This window comes from Ammospiza nelsoni, chromosome 2 (assembly GCF_027579445.1).
Source record: "Ammospiza nelsoni isolate bAmmNel1 chromosome 2, bAmmNel1.pri, whole genome shotgun sequence".
NCBI lineage: Eukaryota > Metazoa > Chordata > Aves > Passeriformes > Passerellidae > Ammospiza > Ammospiza nelsoni.
In genome coordinates, this window is record NC_080634.1 from 29,254,790 (window position 1) to 29,266,196 (window position 11,407).

At 39.1% G+C, this 11,407-nt stretch overlaps 1 protein-coding gene across 1 annotated transcript in view; it reads right to left on the reverse strand.

The window, feature by feature from the left end:
* Positions 1-10,354, reverse strand: part of POLQ (DNA polymerase theta) — a 48,875-nt gene extending 38,521 nt beyond the window's left edge. The window contains exons 1-5 of the mRNA XM_059493923.1: positions 10,312-10,354; positions 9,451-9,581; positions 7,903-8,059; positions 3,877-3,985; positions 997-1,216 (exon numbers count right to left, since the gene is read on the reverse strand). Coding sequence (XP_059349906.1) covers positions 997-1,216; positions 3,877-3,985; positions 7,903-8,059; positions 9,451-9,581; positions 10,312-10,354 — 660 coding nt within the window. The remainder of the gene's footprint in view (positions 1-996; positions 1,217-3,876; positions 3,986-7,902; positions 8,060-9,450; positions 9,582-10,311) is intronic.
* Between the last annotated feature and the right edge of the window lie 1,053 nt (positions 10,355-11,407).

Genomic DNA, 11,407 nt, shown 5'->3' on the forward strand with positions numbered 1-11,407 from the left:
AAGCCAACTCCTTTAAACCATTGAGTCATAAGTCTAGTTTAGTTCTTTCTCTTGCTTAATTTAGTATCTATCCAAAGCAACTGCCTCAAAAATATCCAAAAGCAACATCACCTTCTCAATATGACCGCATAAAAACTAACTTCCAAATGGTCTAGTGAAAAACATTTCCTTTTGTTTCCAGGATAATTTTTCTTTGCTGTACCACCATGCTACTGACAAGAGAATGTCTGTGCAAGAATGGAATGCAAAACTTTCCAAAATATTGCTGCCATTCAGCCCGTACTGCCCAACTACTACACTAGTATTATACAGAGCAGTTAAACCAACTGGAGAGAGAATTTACCCTTCAAAGACTCCACAGGAAAGGACCTACAAGTAGAGAGCTCAAATTTCCCACTTGTATCCATCTGGTTCTTTGAAATCATCATAGTAGGTTACCCCTAACTTTCCATATCCTTTTCAAGTGTGCAAAAGGACTGACTACTGAAAACAAATTCAGAAGAATTGGAATAGACATCTGCCTTCTAATCAGTGTCAAAATTAGATCATTTAGCAGTTTAACACAAGCAGGTTCAATACCAGATTTTAATACAAATATTTTCTCCCAATTATGAGTGCAAATTCCTTGGCCTAAGCAAGAAATATTTACTTGCATTTATGAAAGGGAAGTAGATTTCCAGACACAAGATACAGCGGTGGGTAAAGGGAGACTCAAGCTCTTTATATCTGTTATGTACTCAGAAACAACATAACAAGACAAACTGCATTTGTCTTCACGTCAGATTCAAAAATCTTCAATACCTTCATGAGTCTGTATTTTGGGGTTTTTTTGTTTAAGGCAGGAGAAGACAAAAATACCAATTTTATTCTCAGTTTGAGCATGAAGTAAACAACAAAGTTGTGAATGTCATCTATTTAAAAATAAATAAAAAATATACCAGGAGCTGTCTCTTTAACTTTAGCACCACCAAAGGCACTTTCTCAAGGTTTTGTTACCTTCAGTTGCAGCTTGGGCTGGAATTCTCGCACTAAATTCATGGAGGAGTCATATATGTTGCTGCCAATTTTCACCCACTCCTTGAGGGGCACAGGGCGGAAATCTGTACAGTAGAGCTCTGCATCTAACCACGAGGCCAGGAGCCCCAGGTTAGGGAGCGTAGCACTCATGCCTACTATCTGTATCCCACCAAAACCAGGACTGGTGCTCTTTGTGTGTCTGGAAGTGGTTAAAAGAAAATAGAAGTTAGTGACAACACAGGTTACTGCTCTGGAAAATGGAATTCAGAAAAAACAGTTCAATCTAATTCCTTCCAGCCTCTCAAGTGCAAAACTAATTTTTCAACTTCTTGACAAAGAAAGAAGCCATACGCTACTCTTAGAAAACAGGTCAGGTTATGCACTGATTACAAGATAATTCAGCTTTTAATCAATTTGAACCTAAACCTTTACCTTCTTTAGGTAGCCAACAGCTATGAATTGACTGCATATTTGGAGAGACTGAAAACAAATACAAAGATCAACTAGTTCCTTGCCACTAACAAAAACATGGAAATAAACATGGAAAACATGGAAATAAAGGAATGGCTCAATCTCCACCGCAATCTTTCTAAGCTTAAATACCTTAATTAAAACACTTCTATTTGCTTCCATTTCAGGACAAATAATATTAGACTAATGTCTTCCTAGATATGGGAACCAAAGCTCTGAGAACAGCAAAGAAGCAAGTAGCTTCTGTTCCTAAAATGCTGAACAGCAGTTTTCACTAAAGACAGTGAGAAGTAATGGACTCCGAACAAACCTGACAACACAAACTGTTAATTTAGATACCCAAATTTAGATTCTAATTCAGGCTTTTACATCTACACAATAGGGTTTTTTATGCTTCTAAGCTTGTGTTTTAAAAGTACTCATTTGCATTGCACCGAGCCACAAATCGAGACTCTAAAAAATAAAAAAGATCTGACAAATCACTTTGAGCTCAGAAATAACCTGAATCTTCTTAGAAGACCCTGGTAATCCTGGCAAAGACAAGACAAAGAAAACAAGATTATCCAGAAGCTGAGTATAAAAGGCCAGTCACTGATGAGACAGAAATAAGGAATTTGAAGAGAGGCAGACTCTCTGTTATCCAAGATCTTTAAGCATTTGCTGGTACAGCTTCACCATCAAGGTTACATACTTTTGTCCCTACAGGAACTCTGGACCTTTTCCTCCCTAAGGTAACTATTGACCTCCAAGGATTAAAAAAGTTCTAGCTCTACAGCATATTATGTGACTAAGGGGGAGAAAAATCTGCAGCAGAACTTTGGCTGAGTCTGCTCAGCCAAAAAGCCTTGTGGAGAAGCATGGACACCCACACAGGCAGTGGCCATCTGAGAACATTTTCTTGCTGTGAAGACACAACTTGTACTTCAATGGGATAGGCACTGATCATTCTGATAACTGACCAGACTGGACAGTGTTTAAAGACTTTATATAAGCTCATTAAATAACAGAGAAAAAAAAACAAACCAAAACACAGACTTAGAAGGACTTTTGAGAGAAAATGTGGTCTTCAGCTGCAGGAATCCAGTGGATTCCAAAATAAAATTAGCTGCCACTTCCTTCATGTCAGGAAGTGGTACAGGGTACCACTGTCACCTTGATCCTGACAGAGAGACAGAGAACCTGGGTCCCAACATGCCTGCATGGTGAAGGATGAAAAAGTGTCTTCCCAGGAATATTCCTTGATGCACCTGTACTTTTTTCCTCCTGGCCAGTGTTTTCTCCTTCCTGCTTCCTCAATGCAAGGGAGTAAAGCAGAGGGTGAGCCTGCACCTGTGCTGCAGCTACTTGATAAACCAAGAAAAAAAGAGTGGCAAAGTCACTAATACTGCTCCAAAGTCTAATAACTTCCAGGACTTATGGGAAGAATGTGAGAAGTCAGGTGTGATTAGACCAAGAACACTGCTGGCTCCTGGAAATCATGATGGGCAATACTGGGTGCAATGTCCAGTGGAGAGACAGTGTAGAAATGGCAGCTCCCCAGCACTAAACAGATGGTCTCTGCTTAGCCAGCACTGGTACAACACACAAAACAAGAAGCAGCAGAGAAAACTGACAAAATTTGACCTTTTGTGCTAAAGAAACAGTTGATTTTGACTCTTCTCTCAGCACCACCAATAAAGATTAAGAAGGTTACACTACCTCTTCCATTTCCTTTTTTCTGTGTTTGGGCAATACGGAGCAGCTGGACAGCTTGGTGCTGAGGATCTAGATACTGAATTCTTAAAAGTTTCTAGAGGTCTTCTCAAACATCTTATCTATTCCCCTAAAGAGTGAAATCAATTCTGCTAAAGGCAGGAAAACATGCAACCACTAGGCTATCACATGTTATAAGCAAAAGCAGAGCTCACCCTGAGCAGTGCTAACCAAGCAGACTGCTGACATTTCCTCTAAGCCTTCTGATCAATTCACCATGCACAAGTTAACAGCCTGCCCACTCTTCCATCACACCAGAGCATTCCAGTAGGATAATTACACCACTCCACGAAGCACTGAAAAATTAGGCAGGGCAAATCTGCTAGCAAAACTGTTTTTAAAAAATCCAAAGTTAAAAAAAAAAAAGGCTAAAGAAGTAAATGAAAGCTTCAGCCTTACTTCTTTTCTTGAGAGGATAAATCCCATGGTAGCACACAAATTGAAAACCATGTGGAAAAGAGGGTTTAACTACAATGGCAGGTTCCTGAAAAGTGCTGTGATGAGATCTTAATAAACAAAATAGTCTAGGTCATCGCTCTCATAAAAACGTTGCAGCTAACCCAAGTTTCCATTCACACAGAGAATAAGAGTCATCAATTATTTAGCAATAAAAGACAAATATCTCAGTCTACTCACCTTTTTGCTACCCTCTCTGTAACATATCTCACTTTGGTCAGGAGGAGTTCCAGCAGATATCCTCGATGAGAGTCTCCCAGCATGTGCAACTCGTCCACAACAACCACTCCTGATAAAGAGGAGCACTCAGGTCATATCTGAAAAACCTCCAAACTAAGAGCAAATAGCCTCAATCCTTTCCCATTCCACATGATGAACAGAAATTTAAATTCACAAATCCATCTATGCTTACCAACACCACGATGGCTTCCTTCTGCCACTGAGAGAGACAAATCATGACTGATGCCATGAGGTTTTATACCCACCACAACCACACATAGACACAATCAGCTTTTAAAAAATAAAAGTAAATTGGTTGAGTTGTTAGTCTAGACACCACACAAAACAGTATTGCAGCATCTATACTGTACCTTCCTTGCAAGCAAAAACCCTCAGGCTTCAGAGTATCTGGAAAGGAAAATTCCAGCACTCAAAAGAGTTAGCAAAAAATTTTGTTGACATCACTGTCTTAGTTAAAAACATCATTTTTTACTAATGCAGTTGTGTCAGAAAAAAAAACAAGAGCAGATGTAGTTACACTGGCAGAGTTTGCTTCCTATTAAATTGCTCTTCATTAACCAAATCTGAACGAGCTCTTCTACTTAGCTTTGGCTTTCTAATGAAAAAAAATCCTATGTGACAGCTTTGTTGTCCTCCTACCTCCTTCAAATGACATTTTAATCTATTAACCACCTCCATCAAATTTTTAAGGTGTGTAGAAATATCTAAAACACTAATGTCTAAAAAGGCTTCTGAATGTCAGCAGCTGGAGACAACAGACCAGACTAGAGTGTTCCCTGAGGAGAAAACACAGAGCCACAACCACTCAGGCACCCAGAGCACCTCCTGCACACATCCCAGCAGCAGCATGTACCTTTTCTGGCCAGCTGACAGGGTCCCAGGGAGATGGAGTAGGATAAAGGAAGGTTAAAGCAAAAAAAAGCAGGGCACAGAGGACAGCACACTTCATTAGCTCTGCTGCTGTGGAATTTTTTTCCTCCCTGGTGCAGCTATGTAATCTTTCTGGTACGGCTAAAATAGCAGGAGCTTAAGGGCAAATGTGACCTTACATTATCTGTCTCAATGCTATTTTTCCTTCTCTTTTTTTTCTCTCCTTCCTACATATGTTCCTTCTCTCTCCGTCTGTTTTCTCCCTCCTTCTCTTTCAAGCCACTTAAGTTAGAAAAAGAGTGCTGCACTGCTTCATCAGCCTCTTTTACAAACTCCCACCCATCCAGCTCCACTGTCTTCCTCTACTTCCTTTATTCTGTGCTTGCTTGTAAATAATTCATTGGCAATTCATTGGTCACCAAATTCATGTTTGTTCAGCTACCAGAAAAGGCTTCTTCCTGTTTCCCCATACAACAATCTACCTGAACTCTCCCAGAGCTGAGACAGGACAGTTTAATCAGATACCTACCAAAGTAAAATCCATGCAAGTCACTTCAAACCATCATCATACCATAGAGGTACTGAAATGAGGCTACACTCAGTCTGCTATTTCTGTCTGCAAATTAGATGTATCCCTAGAAGACAGCTGAAAAAAACCTACTAAAAAGTACCTGAGAGCTACCGGACATGTTTACTGTAGAATAACTAGGTTGTTTTAATTCCCCATCCTGTATAAAACTAAAAAGTTTTGAATGAAAAGCAGGAAGGACTTGATTTTTTTTAAATGTAATTCAACTAGTAACATTTTAATTTCAAGTTTAAATTAAGAAACAAATATCATAACAGCACATTACAAATCCATTCCCAGATTACACACTGAGAAAGCAGCAGATTCTTCTCTAATCATTTTCCTAAAAATTCCTTAAGCATCAGTGTCAAGAGGCTGAACAAGAGGAATATCATCTCCCATGTACCGGGATGTTCTAAAGTGACACCTTATATAATAATTAGCAATACAACATTGCTTTTAACTGCTTCATACAGCAAAGAGAGCTCTGGCAGGCAGAGGATTTGAGTTTCTCTCAACAATTTCCAAAGGCAACGTGAGCTATCAGCATGGGGTTGACATCAGTAAAAGGAACAGCTCGAGCTTGAGATGGAATCCAGCCAGGATTGCAGTCATCTCCCAATAACTCATCTTAAAAGATAAAACACCCTTGTTACAAACTGGTCTAAATTTAGAATTAATTAGAAGACAAGGTACAATCTTGCAGTTTCAGACAAGCTTCCTTTGGGTGACAGCTAAACTGGCATTTTCAGTTCATACCCATATTTTACAGCTTCTATGAAAATTTGCCTCCAAACAGAAAACTTGTCCATTTCCTACATAATGATAACTTTTAAAAATCAAATTTAATTTTTAAATTAATGTCAGAGAAGTATATAAAGAAAAAATAAGTGTTTTACCTTTACTTGTATTACATGGCCATAATGGGGCATAAGGGAAATGGAGGTTTGCAGCAGAGATATTTTCAAATGGTGAAAGAAAAACATGGTGCTTTAAGGAGGAATTGGTATTGAGAACACATCTTCAAACTCAAATCTTGTAGTCACTTGGCTGCTTACATTTAAATTAGTCTTTTCAAGCACATTAATCTTTTAAAGTGCAACAACATGTAGGGATGAAATGGAGGTTCCAACCAGAGGGATTTGGTGTATTTCTAGCTTCTGAAAGATGATATCATTAAACAATATATTTTAATATTCTGAGTATGCTTCCAAGGCACACAAGCCAACAGAAAGCTGCTTATCCTGACCCCACTGTCTGCCTTGTGGTGGCAGTACAGCTTGCACAGTGTGGTGACATAGGATCACACTAACCCTAGCTTAAACAAGCAAAAAACCTTAAACCAAGTAGCCATATATTAAAATAAATAACAGGTTTTCTTCCAAGTGAAGAGATGAAGATATACATTCAAGAATTGAGCTGGACTGCAGGAACCTTCATTTGAATGAGTTTAAAATGCTGCATAACAGTCACGCACTCATCTTCCAGCCCACTGGCAGTCTCTAAAGCATTCATGGTGATTCAGCCCCTATAGATCCAGGTGTGAATGTGTTATCCCATGATCTCACACTCTGAAAAAACCTACAAGGTTTTATTTCCCATTTTCTCTCTAAAAAGCTTTTCTGGTACACAATGCAGCAGAATATGATGATACCAGATGCACACAGAACAGCAGTTTCAAAGGTGGAGGTCTCAGAGCAGTTTGATCCTCATCTATTTTTATATTCTTAAAATATCACCCAGCTATGTTACAGGACTGAGTGAAGGAAGGATTACTGTGTAAAACATAACTGGGTACAGCTTTCTGGAGCAGAGAAAAAATGAGAATAACAAACTTCTGATTAGAACAGGAAAGTACATTTCTCTTGAGTGTACATGGAAACACTGGGCTTCTTCAGCTTTTGTCTTATCCCCAATACTTAATGAATACTTTCATTATCTAGTGGCCATCAGGGCCACAGAGACCCAGGAGCCAATGTTACAAGGACAGAGAGGTTTGGAGCAAACAAGACAGAAATGAATGGCACAGCCCTCCCACAGTTAAAATGCCTACCCAGAAGAGCACTGTGTATTCATTCTGCTTATCTGGATCCAGATGAGCACAGAATGTAATTCCTTCTCTTCCTCAAGCTAAATGAAGACAGATCTTAGATTCCACAATCTCTGTCTAAAACAAATGAACATAACATATTCCTGAACTCAAACATATCTCAGAACTTTGATTCAGTTTTATTAATTAGAGAACAGTTCCCAGCAATGGGAATCATTGTTAAATGCAGCTTGCCATCCATTTGAGACAAGCTAAAGCCTGCAGCTTCTACCTACTCATCCCAGCTGCTGAGCTACATGGAACAATGCTGCCTGTCCTCCTAAATCCAAATAAAAGGTTCTCTGGAAGAAGAAAATCACTGCATATTCCTATATGGTATGTCTGTCACCTACAGAACTCAGAAAATTTGAAGCATCCCATGATTTCACATGCACTCAGAATATGTAAACCCCACAATGGCCAAGCTGTAGTATTTTACCCAGTGAGTCCATTTTGTTTTCTTCTATGAGCCTATTGATTAGTCCATTGGCTTTCTCAATGGTGCAGACAGCAACATCCAGAGCAGAGAAACGTCCAGCAGGAGCCATGCTTCCCATGTAGCCTTCAACTCTCACATCCACCTCCTGAAACAGGGCCTGTTTTCCAAGGAAAGAACATCATGCCAAGGTTACAACTCTGAACTTCTGACCATTGCCTGCTGGAATCACATAAAAGCCTGCACTCTACAGCTACAATTTCTGGTACTTTTAATGCCAACTAATTGGATTAAAGCCATATCCCAGCCAGTTAGTGACACTTCTCCCCACTGTCATTTTTTATTTCCAAAGCAGAAGCCACAGAGCACACGTTGCAAGACAGTGTACATAACTGAGTAAAAGATGAGGACCCCTGCTATGTATAAGAAGATCTAATATCAAAAATGTTAGGGAATACACAGTGCAACAGTTTATGATATCAGTGGCTTATATAAAAAGACACCTTCCTCTTGAGAAATCCTGGGCAAAAGCCAAAATGGAACTCCAAACACAGTGATGACACATCTCACACTGAAAGCCAAGAAACAGTAAATTCTGCTCTTCCAGGTCTCCTTACTGCAGTGCCAAAGCTTTGACATATCCCACATGGCACTAACAAAAGATAACAAATATTTGCACCTCACAAGTAGGTCACCCTTTGAGTTCAAGCACGTGCAGCTGTGGCCAAACCTCATGCCAGGAGTAGCAGAACAGAGCACTGATAGTCTTCCAGTTTTACAAGATTAAAGCAAAAATGTGTCTCCATTATCAAGCACTTCAAAGTAGCTTTTGCACTTTGTTTGTAGGATTTCCTAGCAATTTGTAAAGTTAAGATACCATCTCAGTTAATGAACAACCAAACTGTCTTAACTGCTAGAAACTATAACAAAAATGCAAAAATGTCTGCTGGGTTTGGATTTGGTTTTAGTCATTGTCATTAGCTAATGACAACAATGTTTGATATGGAAATCTTTCAAGAAAAAATATTTATGTCTTGAAGAGTGTTCCCACTGTAATTTCATTCGTTAAATAGCTGGGATGAGGAAGCCAAGACATAACCATATTCTGGCAGAAAAAAAAAAAAAGCAAAGTCAAAGTGAAATCAAATGCACAAAATTATGGTGAAATATCCCAAGGAAAGCTAAAATATACTTTTATCCCTAAGATAGCATTTACACCTTCCCTTTGTACTTTTCCTAACATGATCTTTCATCAGAGACTTCATTTAAATTTTGTTTATTATCAAATTGTTGAATAAATGCAAGTAATGTTTTAAAAGTCAAAGCTGAAATAAAATGTTTGAATTGACCCCGTAAAATTTTTCTAAGTTTATCTTTTTGGCTAAAGATTTCCTTTTTTTATCTCCAGCAAATTTTAAATTATCTACAACTTCTTTTTGAAAAAACTCAGTAATTTTTTCCCCCCCAAAATCCATGCTTTTGCATTTCTGTTTAAAAAACGTGACCCAACAACTACTACCCATAAATTCACCCTCCTTGAATGCTACTTACCTGCAGGTAACATTTCTTCTCCTTGGCCACAGAGACAAAGGGAAGGATGAGAAGAGCTTTCTTACGAGTCTCCAGGACTCGCTTCAAAATCAGCAATTCTGCGACCAGAGTCTTTCCAGCACTGGTAGGAGCTTGAAAAGAAAAGGGGGGGGGGGGGATTAATTCATTTTTAAAGTTTAAAAAGTAAATCCAAAAGCATCACACATCTAGCATAGAAAGCAGTTACTGGAGAACTTTGGGTGGGACTCTTCAGTTGATGTCTCTCACCCACAACCACATTTGCAGTCATCCCTATAAAGAGTCAGGAAGACTAAAATCACCCACCTCTCCTCCAAGTTCTTCATCCTCTCAGTGCTGCTCTAGAACCTTTTTCCCATGAAAGGTGGACAACCAACTGCCATTTCCTACAGATTTCTAGTCCACCATTCCTCCTTCTCCTTTTGCATTACTTCCCCTCCTGCACACACACCCCACACACAATATGTGATGAAAAATGACAAATGGACTGAAAAAAAGCTAATAGCAAATAACATTCTCAGAAGTATGTATATCTTCAATTGTTGGTATCATTCAGTTCCTAGCTGACAGTCTGTAATAAAAGAGTCACCATTAGCTGACTCCTAATTATCAATTTCTAAAGGAACTTTAAGAGAAAATGAGGCAAAAAGTCTCTCTTCACATCTGGAAAGGAGATCATTAAGTCAAGTTTGAGGTACAGAAATGGGACAGATCTTAAGATGTCTCCAGAAGATAATCTTGACCTTTCTACCTGTCAGATCCAAATGTCCCAGCACCAGTAAGTCCTTGTAAATGGCAGTGGAAAAGTTAGGGGGGCACTGGTTTTGTCAGGTGTTTGCATACCTGAGTAAACGAGGTTCTTTCCCTCCAGAACTTGTCCAAGCATCAGGCATTCTGCTTGCCACTCAAACATCTGCACTACTCCCAGGCTGTGGTATTTCTCCAGAACTGCTTTGGGAAGATCCCAGCTTGCAAGGAGCAGCTTGTCTGCTTGGTCTTCAGGAACATTTACCTGCTGATATTGCCCTTTGGAAGGAGAAAATAAAAATAAAATTTAAAAAGTCAAGTATCATCTTTGCATCTGAGGTCATTTAGGTTATACACCCAAATGTCAAACTTCTCTACAAACTCCTGTATTACAATAAAAGGCAATAAACTATCTGCCCTATACTTTTCAATATTTGGTGTGGATGGTTCACCATTTTTCTTATCTTCTGACATCTTTTTTTCAATTTTTCCCCCTGTAAGATTTTCCACATTCAATTAATTTCTTCACCAAACTCTTGCCCTGGTATTTGCTTTTGAGACAGAGCAGCCATTACCAAATACATAGTCAGGGAGAGTTTCAGCACTGATTGATGTAATGGCACTGCAATGTATTTGCCATCTTGTCTTTACCCACACCATTCCCTTTTCAAGAGGTTACTGCTACTGAAATTTCATTAATTCTCACTGATTACAGAACTGCCCAGGGTTTTTTGTTTTACAGATGAATGAAAACCACAACCTAAAGCAAACAAGCAGCCCAAGATTCTCTGTACAGTGTGTCATATTTCAGTTTATTAACACTGATAGCATCTTCACAATACTGCCAGTTCCTCTGGCTTAATTAAGTTCCTTGCTGATTATTTCTTGTCTTAGTAACCCTAAACAATTTTGTGCTGACTACAGACACTGCCTCCTCCCTCTCCTTCTCCTCTGTTTTTCCAAGCCATTAAGAAAACTCAAGCTTTTTGTCCCATCCAGGTTTCTGAGGCACAGGAATGCCTCCCCTATCACCCATAAATGTATATAGTTCCAGCAAAAGCATTTTGTGAAAGACCTTGTCAAATTGAGATGAAAACCAAGTAATTGTGTGTACTGCCTCTACTGCACCCGTTCTTCTACTGGTACATTCAAAAAATTCTAAAAGAAACTTCCCACCATTGTTGACAGCATA